Source organism: Pseudorca crassidens, chromosome 3 (assembly GCF_039906515.1).
Source record: "Pseudorca crassidens isolate mPseCra1 chromosome 3, mPseCra1.hap1, whole genome shotgun sequence".
NCBI lineage: Eukaryota > Metazoa > Chordata > Mammalia > Artiodactyla > Delphinidae > Pseudorca > Pseudorca crassidens.
The window spans coordinates 106,206,933-106,224,693 of record NC_090298.1 but is presented as its reverse complement, the minus strand read 5'-3'; the positions used below and the strand labels follow the sequence as shown (position 1 = coordinate 106,224,693).

The 17,761-nt window shown below is 39.1% G+C and overlaps 1 protein-coding gene across 2 annotated transcripts in view; it reads left to right on the top strand.

Moving 5' to 3' along the window:
• The window catches only part of FBN2 (fibrillin 2), a 285,484-nt gene extending 271,581 nt beyond the window's left edge, over positions 1-13,903 (top strand). For both annotated transcript variants that reach the window (XM_067731631.1, XM_067731630.1), the window contains 6 exons: positions 1,095-1,211; positions 1,829-1,957; positions 3,673-3,792; positions 8,314-8,545; positions 9,990-10,161; positions 12,015-13,903. In XM_067731631.1, the coding sequence (XP_067587732.1) occupies positions 1,095-1,211; positions 1,829-1,957; positions 3,673-3,792; positions 8,314-8,545; positions 9,990-10,161; positions 12,015-12,389 (1,145 nt within the window). In that variant the 3' untranslated portion in view covers positions 12,390-13,903. The remainder of the gene's footprint in view (positions 1-1,094; positions 1,212-1,828; positions 1,958-3,672; positions 3,793-8,313; positions 8,546-9,989; positions 10,162-12,014) is intronic.
• Positions 13,904-17,761: the final 3,858 nt, after the last annotated feature.

The following is a 17,761-nucleotide window of genomic DNA, read 5'->3' as shown; positions in this document are numbered from 1 at the left end:
TGAAGGAAGAGACTGAACAACTAAAATAATATTTATTTTGTTGCTTATCTGAGATTTCATTTCTCTAAACTATCTTTATTACACATTTACTGCAGAAGATTGAAAATGAATAGGTAAATTTAAATTTTTGCTTACATAGTTTTAGTAGTAATTATCAAACTAAATTAGATAATTAAAAGAGCTTCAATACTGTACTCATATGTTCAATTTTATAGTAAACCTCATCGGTATGAAAATAATGGACTGAGGAAATTCCTGTCTAATTAAATTTTTGAAATACAGTTTATTCTCAAGAAGATGAAGTTTTATTTCCAAGAAATACCAAAAAACAAATAGAATAAAATAATAGGAAGCAATATTATACCCTTGGCTCTACTTAGTGAACCGTTATGAGTCAATTTAATTTTGCACGTTTATAGTTATTTTTATTTGAGTGCAACTGTGTGTGTGTGTTTTAAGCTTTAAAATAGTTAGTCTTGTCTGCATCTTAAATTGCTCTGTGAATTTATTTAAATGTCTTTTCCCATATTAAGTTCCAATCCAACCAAAATCAGATTTTGAGTTTTCTATCAGTATAGTTCAAATACTAGTTCCATTTATGACTAGAATTATAGATGCTGTGATTTTGCTTCTTCTGGTATTTATGATGGTGTTTTCATTTGGATCCTGAGAACCTGACTCAGTGTTTGTGTTAAGACCTTCATCAATTTTCAGATTCTGTTTTATTTTTGTTTAATCCCTTCTTTAATAGAAATAAGTGACCAGCCATGTGCTAAACTGTGCATTAAATACAAGAATTATAACCTTTGGATATTAGTTTTGAGAATAGTTCATGAACACCACTATGATTCATCCTTTCAGTTTTTTATTTTAAGAAAACTTTGTGGTATGTATCACCTTAGCCATCCTATCATTGTAGCCCATGATATTTATGCTGCTTAAGTATGTGAAAAGAAACTCCTTGCCATATGCATATGGATATCTACAAAGCTTCCAACAAAAATCTAGACAAAATACTCCTTGTGGCTTCCTGAGAAAGGAGGCAAAGCCAGATAACTCTGCTCCAATTTTCATAGGCTTCTCTTTCATTGCAGACCTTGATGAATGTCAAACCAAACAGCACAACTGCCAGTTCCTCTGTGTCAACACTCTGGGAGGTTTTACCTGTAAATGTCCACCTGGTTTCACACAGCATCACACTGCTTGTATTGGTAAGACAAAACTACAAAAGAGAAATTTTGCAAACTTTTAGTAGAAGCCTAAAACTGTACTAAAAAAAATGGTAGAATAATGGCTCAGTATTTACATTAAAACCAATCCCTCATAATTACTGGTCTAAAAATGTTGTTAATAATAGATTTTTTTTCACTAGAACAATATCCAAAGGAAAAAATCCTGTATAGTCCAAGCACATGCACATGAGGTGTATTCCAGGCAATGCCTTTATATTGCATTCTAAATATAACCATGTTTGTTCAGATAAAATATGAGTAAAGGCTCACTGTAGTTTAGAACATGCTAATGAATATGCTGGGTTTTTTTTTTTTATGTTAGAAGGCACACAGGTTAAGAGACTTTGTCTGTACTATCGAAAACCATGTCCTCAATTGACCCAAAATATGCTCTAATTTCAAATCTCTTGAAATATATTTTTTCTGACCATTTTTGCCTTTAACATGACCATGAATAATGGTATACATTTCCCTAAAATTCTGTTTTCACATCATGAAACTTAGGCTTTCATACTTCACTTTTTACTTCATGTAGTAAAATTTGAGTCATATAATAATTGGGAAGCTTGACGCTCTCCCACTTTGTGCTTTGCTAGACAACAATGAATGTGGGTCTCAGCCTTCACTTTGTGGAGCAAAAGGAATCTGTCAAAACACCCCTGGAAGTTTCAGCTGCGAATGCCAAAGAGGGTTCTCTCTTGATGCCACGGGACTGAACTGTGAAGGTGAGTTTATTTGCTCAAATATTCTTATTCTAATACAGCAAACTGTTTTCTTTTAACTTCCAAGCCACTCAATGAGCAATTGAGATCATCTCAAAAGAAAAAAAATTAACAAAATAAAACCCAGAAATTGATTTTTTTGTTCATAAATTTTCATATATCATTTTGGGGGCAGAGGAAAACCTTAATGTGATGAAACAAAAATTCTGTGAGTACAAATTGGCTTCTAAAGTAACTGTTTACCTAATTACTGATCTAAAAAAGAATTGAACTGAAAAAGAATTCTGTACCTAATTTAGTTTACAGTAGTGTATGAGTATACCAGAAAAAAATTGGATGTCTGTTCCATGATACTTGAATGTGTAAATATTACATGTAAGACAAAGAACGAATTATAGAGAACCGAAAAAATGTACAGAAAGCTCTGGGAAAAACTGATGGCGATTTTATTTGGTCTGAGACTCCTGATTCACTCTCTTTTCTATAAAGGGCATTTCCTATAAAGTCTCTGTCACAATAGGTATTTCCTATTAAGTCCAAGGGAACATTTAAGTAGGAATAAAATAAGAATTTGCCTGCGGTCAATAAAATATTATATTGTTCTTCAGTATTTCTATTGCATGTGCTAGCGTATGAGACAAATGTACTAGGATTGGTAGCTTTTACAAAATGCTCATGCCAGAGATTCTGAGAGCATATACATCCCCTTTATATTTTTATATACAATTGTAATTTATGTCTTTATTGATATTAGTCACCCTTTAATTAATTATTCTTAGAAATATATGATTTTGAATTCTAGAAATATATTCAAAATTGTTAATATTCTCTAAGAATTACTCAAAGTTTTTTAATATACTCTTAAGAATTATAGGACTTTTATATGTATCTAATTTTCTGCCAAGAAAAATTCAGTTTAAAAATTTTCTATTTTAATATTTTGTATTCGAAGTCATTGAGACTTTGAAAGTATTCTGAACATACAGCTGCTTGCCATGTGTGGGTTTGGCTTGTAACCATCCACATAAGATATCATTTATTAATTATCCATATAAATTTGTTACGCATACATCAGACATGCCAATTTCATTTCACTTTTTATGGGTAGGTTTCAAAGCCTCAGTTGTCATTCCAGAAGAGTATGCATGTCTGAACAAAGAAATTATTCCATATGTGTCATAATACTATATCGTGTCTAAAAATAACATATTTAGAATACTTTAAATTTGCATCTAATTAATCTTGAATGGTAATAAAATTTTTTGTGTGCAAACCATTATACTTTTTAGGTATTTCTGTAGTGCTTGTATCTTCCCAAAAATGAGGATTATATGTCAATCACTTTTGAACCTACTGGAATATATAATGCAAAGATATTTATATCATTTACCAAATAAATCATACCGTATGTAGTTAATCCATCCAAAATGCACAACATTTGTGGTTGCTATGGTTGATTTGCTGACATTAAGTTGTTATTTAGAGCACTGACGTGGCATGGCTGGTGGATAGCATAAGAATGATGTGGTTTCTTATCTCAGAACTGTTCTCTGCACCACCACTGATTAATAACCATGTGACTTGGAAAAATCACAGCCCCTCAGTATGTCTTGTTTGTTTGTTCCTGTGATAATAGTTACCCCAGGCTGTGTTTGGAGTTCATTTAAGAATAGTAGAAGAAAGGTTACATAAAGATCTTGCCGGGATTGTTTTTGCAGATGTTGATGAATGTGATGGAAACCATAGGTGCCAGCATGGCTGCCAGAACATCCTGGGAGGCTACAGGTGTGGCTGCCCTCAAGGATATATTCAGCATTACCAGTGGAATCAGTGTGTCGGTGAGCACTCGCTTGTTACACAGCATCTGCTTTTCTCACCTTAAAGCATCTTTGAGTAAAAAGAACGAACAATAAAGACTGGCATTTCAGTGTAGCCTTTAAACCCTAGAACTTAAAAACCAGTACTTAGGACTGATGCATGGGGATCCATTAAACTAGTCTCTGTACATGTGTGTATTTGAAAATATACATAATAAAAATGTTAAGTACCTAAATGGTAACTCAACTAGAGCTTTCATAATTTTAATTTTCTGCTAGGCGTAATTCTAAGTTTCTGAAGATGGTGTCAAGAATCATCATCTTCACATGTTAAGGTCAGAGGGTTTTTATCGGTAATTTAGTATCTTTTGATTGGGGGGTTGAAGGATTGCCCATCCATCCCCCTCATATAAATCTAAAGGGATTCAGATCAACTTAATGAGCACCATTCATCTGTGCTCTCCAGTCACATATTTAATGAAGAGGCTAAAGGATTTTAAGGTAGAAAAAGTAGCTAGTTACAGCAAATTCTATTGAAAACTCCATACAAAAGTGTTTATAAAATAAAATCTGTAGGCACTCAGCTCCCTTTCTTGCACTTGATAGAGTCATGGAAATTCTCCTTTTAAGGAGAGATTGATCAAAGAGAACATTACTCTCTACTTGAATAGCTGGCTAACTTAGTTAGCATATGCCTAATTTCTTGGCTCCATTTGAATGCCCTTCATAGAGGCACCATCCAACACAGTGTGACATTAGATGCTGGCACAGCAGAACAGAAAGGGGAACAGTGGTCCTGCTGAGAAACAACGGGGTACTTCCTGTTTCTCTGTAGTCATTTAAATTACCCCACATGTATTTCAGATCTTTTACTGTGAGCAATCCACTAAATAAATTAACCTGATTTTATCCTTGGTGATCTTCTCAAAAGAAATTTCTAATGACAGTTTAGTGAATTGAGAAAATCAAGACAAATTTCAAAGGAGGGAAAGCAACTCTGAACGTCATCGCAAGTCTGCTGTGGCCTTGTGCCAGGTTAAAGACAGATGCTTAGCCACACCACAAATAGACACTCGTGGGGGAAATGCAAAAACCACTAATGATCTAGGAGTTAAGGACAGAGTTTGAAAGGATTATCAAAATGATGAGTTAGGCAGTCAATCAAAATAACTTCATAAGTTTAGTTTACTTCTTTTCTCTTCATAGAAAAAAGAATGTCGCAGAAGTTGTTATGCCCTGATTTATTGATTCATAAACAGAGATAAAGTATAGGCACACTCTTCAGAACATAGGGAATGGTACTTTTTTAGATAGCTATTAAACAGTGTGAAACGATTTTATTGTGTTGTTTATAAAATATGAGGCCCAAGCCTCTATTTGGTTAACACCACGGCTTCTTGTTTAATTCTACAGAACTTAAAGCAAAAGAATGATCCTCTAATATTTCACATGTGTCAGCTTAACTAAAATTCTTGTTTTTAAAGTGATCATGAGTGGAAATAGGAACATGTATGGAGTATCAACTCAATTTCTACGTTTTTAAGTTTCCTGGAGTTTTTGTCTGTAAGCATTTAGTGCGAAAATAGCCACACAGGTTTTCACTGAATTTGGTCTAACTTAAAGTCAGGGCTATGTGATGTATCCCACTTCTTCTTGCTGGGATCCTTGGAATAGGCACTTAAGCAAGGCAGTCACCCCAAAGCAGCTCACGCTGGAGTCCAGCCAGAGGCCAGTGTGCCTTCTAGTCAGGAGAGACCCCCATGGGCAGAGGGATAAGTGGTTTCAAAGATGAGTTCAAAGCTAAAGATACATAAGCAGATATCCCCAACTGCAAGAATTAATTTGTTAGCTTTCTCTGCTAAAATGGGCCTCTGTAAGCAGCAGGCCCCTGGTAAGTAAGATGAAGCAGGGGTTTAATTTGAAAGATTCGAGATTCTTCTGTGCAGGGTTGAGCAGTCCAGCTGGTCCCTAGTAAAATTGCTGACTTTCTTGCCTTGAACCCACAGAACACAGTTGGAATTTTAACTCAAATATATGGCAGTAAGAGAATTAAACAACCCATTGGGAACTAATAAAAGCAACAAGTTAGCAAAATAACAAGCATTATAACAAAATGCAAATCGAAAGGGCACAAATCATTTTTATCTATCACTATGGGTATGAAATACCTTCAGTTATTCATATGATTGAGGGGGGAATATAGTATGAAGTATTTCAGACAGATTTAAGTGGGGTCCCCTTGTAAAAAGACAAAAATGTTAGTGCATCAGATAACTTAAGTAATATTAAATTGTAAACCTACAATGTTGTTAATACTACTACCAATTTAAGAAAAATGACAGTTCTTGTAAGTGTTAATAATGAAAAAAGTTTTTAATTCAAATGAATACTTTCAGAAGTTTCCAGCCAGTTACCACAGACATTTATAACATTCTGGTACGTGGACTGTACAGATTTAGGTAACATTCTCAAATATATGCAAGCATGACGATTATTCCAAATTGAAAATAAGGGAATATTATTAACATTTGCATATGGTTACTTCTAAGTATATGAAGCTTTGGGTTATGTGCTGTCAGCAACTTCTAGTTCCTTGTATGTCCTTTTCAAAATAACTTGAACATGGTTTAGCAAGGCTTGAGTCAGCTCAAAGTGGGTCTCAAACAGGAACGTATTTTCAAAGTCAGATTACCTAAGCCTATAGAATTATGCTGTGATGTACGTTTATAGCATATAAACATGAAGTCTATCCTGGTGCTTCCAGAAATTTTACCTACTTAGAAATGTTCATGTCAGTGGTATGTTTAAAAGCAATTTATTCAACTAACTAGTTTTGCCTGGTAATTTTTCTACCTAACACAGTGTCGAATACTATATTCATAGCAGGATCATTTTGTTAAATTATAACCTAACTCACATTCTCCATTAGGAGAGAAACACCACATATAAATGTCAGATTTAATTATAAAAGCAGATGAGCCTTTGAGGCAGAATTCCAAGTCTTTTGTATGTAGAAATAAAATAGTTATATTTATGTCATAGGTAGCCTGGTTATTAAGAATTTATTCATATGCTTTCTCCCCATGAAATGAAGGCTAAGAATTTGTACATATTACGTAATCATAGCACATTTCATATCCAGTAATTAAGAATTCTACATTTGGCAGTTTGGTTTAATTCTGAAACTATAATCACGATACAGAAATGTGCCTAATAACATCGGCCCTCTCAATAACCTCTGTGCCGTAGTTAATGAAGTTTAATTTCCTGTGTGAGAGGCCTCTTCACTGAGACTGTATCTGCATCTTCTGTAATCTCTCTGAGCTCCTGCAGATAAGCACTTCCCTGTAGCTGCTGTGTCCCAAGGGTACACCTAATTGCAAATGGGCCTGTTTCCCCACATGGGCTGAAACATAGACTTGTCAGGTATTAGGTAAACAGACACACTATGCTCCAGTGCAGTCATGAGAATTTGAAAGAATTCCACAGACCAAATGTGACTGGTGCCCAGGGTGACATTTGGATTATAATAAAGCCCACAGGGGGGTCAAGCCACAAAATAGGTATCAACCAGATAGTTAAGAGCAAAATTGTCGTCTCCAAAGTTAAAAGCACAATCAAGCTTTGAATTTGTAAAAATGATAAGAGCAGCTGAAAGTATCAACCTGTAATTATCTTGCTGTCAGGCATTTATGGTATAATGTGAGTCATTAAACTAGTAAAACCTATGTCAGCTGATGGCTTGGTGCAAACCCATGTCAGAAGGCAAAGTCTGCACTTGATGCATTCTCAAGTGTTAAAAGTGTACAAGGTTATTGGTTCAGAATGTTCAATTAAATAATGTTTATTTCAGTTATTTTCATTTAAGGTATTTAAATTTTTTATCTGTTTTTCTTTCCATATATAGTGAAGGCTTTGGGAATTGCTGGGAGAATGGATAAAAATACAGATATAAATAGAGGCTTTTAAAAAATTGACATATAATTCACATACCATAAAATTCACCTTTTAAAATGTACAGTTCAGTGGTTTTTAGTATATTCTCACAGCAGTGTGCAAACGTCAACACCACAACATCTTCATCCCCCCAGAAAGAAACCCCATACCCATTAGAAGTCATTCTCCATTTCTCCCTCCCCACAACTCCTGGCAATTAGTAATCTTCTTTCTGTCTCTGTGAATCTATCTGAAGTGTAGGCTTTTGAAGTAACCTTCTGATACGAGAATAGAAGAGTTCTTCAGTAGTCAAACTGCAAATATCTGTCCCCAGAGGCTGCCAGGGTATTCAGAAAAACCTAGTACAAACAGAATATAAAAGGGCGGGGCAAGGTTTTGTTTAAGTCATAATTTAGGGGGATTTGTTGGGTCTTGTTGTGTTTTTTTTAATTTCATAGGCTTTGCAAATCGACCATCAGGGTAAACATTTAAAAAATACGGTCTAGGGCTATTTCCCCTGTAAAATCGTAGGTACTTTGAAACTCAGGCTCTTCTTTGCCCCACTGCCCCTACCCCTTGTAAGAGTCTCTTGCTTTATGTTCATAGATGAGAATGAGTGCTCCGATCCAAATGCCTGTGGCTCTGCTTCCTGCTACAACACCCTGGGGAGCTACAAGTGCGCCTGCCCCTCTGGGTTCTCCTTCGACCAGTTCTCCAGTGCCTGCCACGATGTGAACGAGTGCTCGTCTTCCAAGAACCCGTGCAATTACGGCTGCTCCAACACGGAAGGGGGCTACCTCTGCGGCTGCCCACCTGGCTACTACAGAGTGGGACAGGGGTAAGGCCCTCCACCTCCCCGCACACAGGAAGGCGAGCGGGGTCCAACTCAGGCTGCCCTCCCTGTGTTCAGGCCGCCTGGCCACCCGGCACTGGAGGGAGGGCAGTTCATGGTGATTAAAAGCCCACAAGGGAAAAGCATTGATCAGGGCACTTAGGGAATAGGAGGAGGAAGCACATGGAAGAAGGCATGTGGATTACCTCCTTTGTGGTGAGCATAAGACTCAAACGTGTGTACAGGTATCACTCTCTTGCCTCTTAAAATGGCCTGAGTGGATTCAGTTGGATCCCTCAAGGCCAGAGACAAGCAGTTGTCTAAAAATGCTGTGGCTCACGTGTTGTCAGAGACACCTGAGTTAAGTACAAATGGAAATGGCTTCACCCCAGATTCTTCTGTGAATTTTGGCAGGTGCTAGCTCCATGCTCCCTGAGGAAGGAGTTGTTTCTCTCTTTGCTCATCTGGTTTTTTGTTGCACAGAGAGAGGATATGCCTGGTTGGTGTGACACTGTCTCCACAAGGCTGGGTTCCCTCCAGCTAGTTGCACTTTCCCAAGTGCAGCTGTCTCAAGTCCTATCAGCTGCAGATGAGGTTCTGGCCACGTGCATCCTTCCTTCAAGGAAGTCAGTGCTCAACAGCATAGAAGATAAGAGTTTAGGAGTCAGTCAGGGTCACCCTCCTCAGAAGGAGCAGTGTGTGAGTCAGACACTGAGGGTCGTGGACTAGTATGTCCACTGTGGGTACATAATAATGCTTGAAACAAAAGTCGTGGTGTAGACAAGGGTCATTTAGAGCCAGCTCGCTGAGTCTTTCACTAACCAGAATTGGAGTTCAGAAATCTCAGTTGGTAAAGCAGAGAGCTTTGTTGTGAGCAGAAAACATAGGCTTCAGGCTTTTGAATCAAAAGAACTTCTGGGGCTTCCCTGGTGGCGCAGTGGTTGAGAGTCTGCCTGCCGATGCAGGGGACACGGGTTCGTGCCCTGGTCCGGGAAGATCCCACATGCCGTGAAGCGGCTAGGCCCATGAGGCATGGCCACTGAGCCTGCGCGTCCAGAGCCTGTGCTCCACAACGGGAGAGGCCACAACAGTGAGAGGCCCACGTAACTGCAAAAAAAAAAAAAAGAACTTCTGGCACTCTCTTTGGAAATTCATACTTAATTTTTATCTTCTTGATTTAACTACACATAGTGCTTCAGTCTAATTAGGATAGAAAATTGGGGAAACTTGGGGCTCACTCTTAGAAGAATTTTGCTGTTCAGAATAAAGGAGAATCTCATGTATTAAGTGTTGAAGAAAAGAGTTACCAAGACTATTAGGTTTTTATATTTATGATCTTAGGGTTTGCTTTGTGGGTTCTTATTTTGGAAAAATCTCTGCTCTACCTCTGGAAAACAGTAGTCAACATTATAATGAAGTCTAACATCACCTTGCATCCTATTGCAAATAGCCACTGTGTCTCAGGAATGGGATTTAACAAAGGGCAGTACCTGTCAATGGATGCAGAAGTGGATGAAGAGAACGCTCTGTCCCCGGAAGCATGCTATGAGTGCAAAATGAACGGCTACTCTAAGAAAGACAGCAGACAGAAGAGAAGTGTTTATGAACCCAAACCCACTGCTGTGAGTAACCTCACTTTGTTTTGTCACCAGATTTTATCCATATGGAGTCACGTATATTTTGCAGTAAACTTTTATGTAGGTTTCAGCCTCAGTGAAGCTAAAACTGTCATGAAATTTATTGGCTAAATTCATGGATACACTATGGCAGAGACAAGTAAATTAAAATTAGAGGCATTTTTAGTTCAAAACACAAGGACTGGGGGACTTTAAGATTCACAGTTTCAGATCGTATGTTTTCATTTTTTGATTTGTGCCAGAAGGCAATAATATGGGCTTCTAGGAAATAGCTATTTTGAAATGATTCAAAAACCAAAATTATTTTGAATCTGTCCAGTTCTGTTGTATACATATGTAATGTACTGGGCTGATTTTAATTTTCAGTAGGTAAGCCAACTTGGTCTTATATTGTAATATTTATAAGACAGGTGTTCCTCCCATAAAGAGTTTATCTCCACATAACTTGTATTTTGTAAGGAGCTGAAGATCTGAATTGCCTGCTGCTGCTATGTCTTTGCTGTTCATAGTAGTTAGCAGAGTGGTTAAAGGGGCAGGCCACAGACTTCATGATTTTGAATATGTTCCCTGATCCTCCCTACTTACTACCCATGTTACATGGGCCATTTTACTTAACCTCTCTCTACCTCAATTTCTTCACCTGTGAAATGGGAATAAAAATAATTACCTCTGAAGGCTGACAAGAAGATTGAGTGATTACTGTGAAGCTCCTGGAATGGTGCCTGGCATAAGCATCGTACATGTTCTCCGAATAGTACCCAGTATCTGGAGATGTTTTCCCCCAGACATCAGGGAGAGTACCATCCTTGTCAGTTAGTGTTACTGCAGAATTCCCCATCAAAAAACCTAGTCTTCAACTCACTGGCTGTGTGAATTGGGTAATTTGTTTCAGTTTTCTGGGCCTCAGAAACTTATTTGTAAGACTAGATAGACTTAGCTAGCCAAAAAGTCTCTGGTTCTATTTTATAATAATAAATAGGCCAGCATTACATTTACCTTGCGGAGACTGAGGTGTCTAACTGATATTTAAATATGGCAACTGAGATATTCATCAAGTATCCCAAACTACAAATCCAGAAATTCTGCTCATAAAACCTTCCCATTGTAGTTCTGGGGACAGGATTTTGTCTGCACACTGATGGGGGCACTTCTGCACCACTTTTCTCAAGTTTTTGGCAGGCATCCACTCAATGCATTGATTTTTTTTTTTTTTTTTTTTTTGCCTGTCTTACTGAAATAGCATTCCTAAACCTCCCATACTGCTGACTGAGGGAGACTTGGTTCATCTGGGCCATGCCCCATTGGCTTTTTACCAAAGCTAGTTCAAACCTGAGCCCTGACGACTCTGCAGTTCCCTCCCTCTGCACTAACAGCTCCCAGCAAAGACACTCACTCACGGTTTGTGACCATAAAATCAACCTGGGCCTTCAGAGTGAAGAGCCCTCTGGGGACAGTCCCTGCTGTTAGATAACAGCTGCACTTCTCGTTTTAACTCCAGAAAAAAAAAAAATTACAGTCATTTCCTAAATTGTCTCTTGTTTAGTATTAATAAGCATGATATTCCATAAACTCAACAAAAAAAACTTGAAATGTGAGTGCTCCCCATAGGCCCAGACCTGAAACTTTACCTGGATAAGGCTGAGTGAGAAGTCGTAAAGATTTACAGGGCATACTCTGTGGAATTGACCTTTTCTCCCAGCTGACAGTAAGTTACAAGCAGAGTGCAGAGGGGCAGAGATACATCGTCCTTGTGGCTGCACCCCGACAACAGGCTCCTTTCGAGTCATCTACCTGTGCTGTTGAAGGTCTTCCCACATCGTTTCCTGCTCTTTCTCCAGGTTGAACAGATCAGCCTGGAGAGTGTCGACATGGACAGCCCCATGAAAATGAAGTTCAACCTTTCCGGCCTTGGCTCTAAGGAGCACATCCTAGAACTCATGCCCGCCATTGAGCCACTCAACAACCACATCCGCTATGTCATCTCCCAAGGGAATGACGATGGCATCTTCCGCATCCATCAAAGGAATGGGCTCAGCTACTTGCACACGGCCAAGAGGAAGCTCGTGCCTGGCACATACACACTGGAAGTCACTAGCATCCCTCTCTACAAGAAAAAGGAGCTTAAGAAACTGGAAGACAGCAATGAGGACGACTACCTCCTAGGGGAGCTCGGGGAGGCTCTCAGAATGAGGCTGCAGATTCAACTCTATTAACCCCTTGCAGACTTTGTTCCAGGCTCAAATCCCTGCACAGCCAGCCTTCAGAAGCCTCTGAGAAATCAATGACTAATTTTAAAGAGGAAAAAAAAAGACTTTTATTTCTTTCCTCCCTGTCTCAGACTTTAGAATGTTGACCCTCACAGGGAGTGATAATTAGACTCTGGTGTGGCCAAAGATTTGAGTACAGAGGCAACCGTGGTTACTGTATTTTCTATATAACTTCACTTTAAAATATATTAAAAAAAAACCTAAATATTCAAGAGATCAGCATATGGCACTAAATGCACAAAAATAATGTGAGCTTTTTTTTTCCTGTTAGCAGTCTGTAACACTTTGGGTATTTTGCTATAGTTGCTAATTAAAAAAAATATAGATGTTTATTTATTTTTAATGCAGTAATATATGGAGAAATGAACAAACTATGTAAACAAAAAGGGAAACTCACTTGTTTTTCTTTAGATTTATAAATTTGAGCTATTTCTTTTAGAGGTGCTTTTTAAAAAATTCAGTAGATTCAAGAGGTGTTTCCGTTGGTTTTCTGCCAGTCATCCAACTGGTACACATCTGATTATTTTAAAGGAAGCCTCACAGAGCTGAACGGGCAGTGTAATCAATGTGTCATTAGATCCTTTATAAAGGAGATCAAAGCCAGAGCAGCTCATTGTGATGATATTTCACATCACCAGACACACCAGGCAACAGAAGATGAAGCACACAACCACTGTAGCAAAATACCTTGACTGCTTGTGAGACCAGTAGCGTTGCAGGCCAAACCGTACTGTATTTCCTTCTCATAACCTCAAGGAAGCACATGTGCTACCCACAACACCTCATTCTTACCCAGGGCGTGCTGCATACTTGTGGTACTGTAGGCAGCTGAAGAACTGCTGTTCCTTCGGAAAGGAACACCTGGCGTTCTGTAGTGTTTGGTGCTGTCTTAGATTAATGGTGCATTTATTATGTTCAAGCTATTTCAGGATTGCCATATGTGCAAACAAATCATGCAGTACAGCCAAGGAATATATGTTGTTTTTTTTTAAAATCCAATTTTTTTAGAATTTTCATTAATACTGTAGTTATACACCATATGTCTCGTTTTATCATAGCCTATTGTGTATGAAAGATGTTTGTACAATGAATTGATGTTTAGTTTGCTTTAGTCATTTAAAAAGATATTGTACCAGGATGTGCTAATAAGAGTAAGTCCCCGCGTTCTTCTCAACCCAAGAACCTGTCCCTGGACCAGTGACCAAACCTCATATGTGAAATGGCCAAAGCACATGCAGGCTCTGGGTTGTTCCTCTCACACCTGTGCTGACCAAAGATTAGTCACCAGTTAGATCCAGTTTGGGACTTTGTTTTGTTTTCTAATAACTAAAAAAACAAACAGTGTAAATTTGTAATCAAGTGTTTATGAGGAAAAACTTATGGCTTTTGGTTTTGTTTGTTTTCATAGGTCTGTGTATCAAATATGACACATTTCTTGCAATAAAGCTTATTTTGGGGTAGCTTTCCGACTGAGAGTTTTATGGGACTACAATCCCTGTTTTGTTTGTGGGAGGGGCTGGGGGCTTTGCTTACAGGGACCTGTATGAAAGTACCAGAAGGAAAGCCAGGCACATTTACAAGAAAACAAGCGACTGCTGTCAAGTCTGTGACACAAATTAGGCAGGAGTGTTCAACTGACAATTACAATATAAGGTCATATCCAAATTGAAGGACATAGTCAAGGCAGTTGGTTGTTCACTTCTGCGTAGACTCTAAGCCTCCAAGGACCCATCTTCCTAGAGACCTCAGAATCTCTTCACTTCATCCTCACCTGTGGTTTGGGTGCCATTGTGTTAAAGCACCCTAAAACACCTGTGAGGAAGTGAAACATTCTCTTAAAGAGTCTTCCTTCTTAGGGTTTTCCTGAACTTGAGTTTTTAGTCAAAAGTATGCAGCAGGCATACCCCGGGCCAAATGGCACCTTCACCAAAAATAACAGGAAGAGAGCTTCCTGTCTCTTGCAGTGTTGTACACTGTCCTCACAGGACAAGTGTATAGATAGGAGAAGTCGTTGAACAGGGACTCTCTTCTGATACACAGCTGAAATGAGAACAGACACGTCTCTGAAGTTAATTCCACACAAAGTTTGAGAATGTGTGTGCTGAAATTTTTCATCCAAGGAATAAGAAAACAAGGAAATATTATGACTGATCTTAATGCTGTTCTTAGCCAACCAGAAATTAGCTGCATGGAATAAGGGAAGTATTTGCCTTGAGGCATCCTTTAAAACTTAACATGCGTCTTCAGTTTCATCTGGCATCTGTTACTGGTACAGCGTGAGTGCTGTAATATGAAATTACCTGGAACCAAACTTGACTCTGAAAGTTGAGCAACAGCACTCTTAGTTTAGCTTTAACCTGCTCTGGAGGAAGTTGAGAATCCACACCATTAGGTGCTTTACACAGAAGAGAAAAAAAAAAAATCATTAGGTGCTTTACACAGAAGAATGTACTAGAAGGAAATGACTACTTCAAGATGCTCCTTCCAGGAAGAACCTTTCTGGGCACGTCTGATAGCTTTATTGCAACTCCGTTATTGTGAGCACTGACACAACTGTGATTAGTTTGTGCCTCTCTGGTAACTAAATGCTAATGATAGATCCTGTACCATTTTGTCTTTCTCATTAACTGTCCCCTCAGAAATTACCTTGGCGAACTTACAGAAAACTTCACACAAGACTAAATTAATAATGTAAGCCCAGACATATAAACCAAGTCCAGCAGGTAAATGTAATAGTAAAATAATAAGCAATAATTTGGTCTTCAGCTGACATGAATTCCTTTTCCACTAGCATTTAGATTTGGAGCTTTTAAAAATTTAGGCCTGGGGCTTCCCTGGTGGTGAAGTGGTTGAGAGTCCGCCTGCCGATGCAGGGGGGACGGGTTCGTGCCCCGGTCTGGGAAGATCCCACATGCCGCGGAGCAGCTGGGCCCGTGAGCCATGGCCGCTGAGCCTGCGCGTCCGGAGCCTGTGCTCCACAACGGGAGAGGCCACGGCAGTGAGAGGCCCGCGTACTGCAAAAAAAAAAAAAAAAAATTTAGGCCCGTTTAGTACTTTTTATTTTGTTCCTTGTTTGTGGTAGGTGAAGGTTGGTTACATTTGCACATGAACACTGAAAATAATTTAAGGTAATATGTAATGATTTTACTCTAAATTCTAACATCTGCCCTATTTCATTATCTAGGAATATCAAACAGGATAATTCATAGATCTGTCCCTTCTAAGGTTTTGGTTTGCCTTCTTGGTTCAAGAATAAATGCTTATGGTAGAGAGTGGGGAACACAACTAAAATTTACAGAACATCAGTTTGAGACCTACAGACCTTTTGGTTCGTATCCTTGATGCTTCAAGGGAAATGAGTCAATTCATATGTTAAATTGAACCATGAGGAATTGCCAATATTTGGCCATGTTTGACTTACAAAATGGTAATTTCACATGGTTCGATAGATATGTAGTTCAGAAATATTCATGTTTCTCAAGAATAGGCTGGAAATCTGAAAATTTCCCTTCTCTTTGAAAGAATCAGTTCTGTTCACTTCTCTCCATGCTGCTTGTGGCTCATTTGAACTTCTAATTTACAATAGTCCACAAGAGAATGAAAGGACATAATGTATTCAAACAGCCACTTTCTTTCATGCTCCAGAGACTTTGGAAAGAGTGTAAATCACACATCTTTGGGACCTTGAGGGGATTACTGGAAACTGTTTAAAGACAAAGACAAATCCATTGGGAAAGGTTAAATATAGCCCATGTTTTTTTGAAAAATAAAAGGGAAACTTTAGGAATCGTTACTTCTGAAGAGACAGGAAAGATGGCGATTCATTAACACCCCACAGGAAGTGAAGGTGACAGCTGTTTTGCAATCTCAGCCAAGCTTGCCTTTGATATCTAGCTTATGGTTCTATTTTATTTTATTTTTTTTTAGCATGATAGCTTTCTCAAATAAATACAAAGCCATGGTTTTCTTGCTTAATAAGAAGTACGTGTTCCTGACCTTCGTTCTCTTTGAAGATCCATTTGATGTACAGAGCGAGAGTCCTGAAACACAATGAGCAGCTCACTAAATTCAGCATTTTAGCCACTGAGACGGTATCACTTTGCAGGTAAAAGAAAGAGATCTTCAGATCAGGCCGGCCTGAGTTTAGCAAGTGGAGGATAGGACAAGCTCACCGACTCCCTTGGGTATGCTGCCCGCTCTGAGATCCTATCTGCCCTACTTTTGGATGGACAGGTGGGTAGAAGCCTCCTGGGTGTCCTGGTGTGATGTGCAAGGCACTTTATTCATGTCCAATTAGTTGTAAACGAAAGAGAAGTTAAAAGGAAGGACTCAATCCAACAAGCTACGCAATGTCCCTGAGCCTTGGTCTCTTTCCTAGGATGATGCTTCCCTGCAGTGTGACTGAGAAAATAGAGTGAGATGGTCCGGGCAGCGCAGTCAGCGGAGGGCTGAGCACACAGCAAGCACGCAGTAACTGTCAGCTGTTCTTCTTCCTCTTCCTCCTCCCACCGTGCCTACAGCCACAATATGGGGTAGAATGCACCCCCATAGTCCCACAAAACTCTTTCCCAAGTGTGGCCCTGAAATTACAACCTTCCCACTGAACTGTATGGGATAACTAGCACCCAGGACGTGTCTCCTAAGTGGTCTGTACCTCTAGGGCGAAGTCCTGGTGTGGTCATGAGAGTTTACAATCTCCACTGTGTTCTTCACTTACTGGAGTCACCAGCTACAGCCCTGGAAGTTCAGGCCACCAACACAGCCAGAGCCCTCCTATCTACAGATGCCTAGGAAACCAAACCTGAAGGAGAACACAGACATCTAATAATCGTTTTTAGAATGATGTAGTGCCATGGAAAGTCAGAGCTACAGAGGCCTTTGGAAACCTACCCATATGTACATGTGAGGAAACTGAGGCCCAGAGTCGTAACCGAGCTAATTGTACTGCTAGTTTCCACCTAGGTGAGACCAGAACCCTGGCTGCACGGTTGTAGTCTGGTATTATTCATACTTCCCACTACATGGTCAGCCTACTTGGATCTCTTTTAAACCCTGAGGATATAGGCCAGTTCCCATGGTTTTGGCTCACATTGAATCCAAAAATGTTTTCCAAGCACGATTCAAGCACTGCTTTTTGTTTTGTCCACCCCACCCTCTGTGTAACTGCACTCAACCTCCTGTAGACCAGAGGTTTGTATACACACTAGGATGCCAAGATACTAGCTGCCACAGAGTAGACCCCACCTAAATCACGCGCTGCTTTCAAAGCACGCTAGAGCTCTGACTTTCAAAGGGTTAAATATTTTATTTAAACCAGA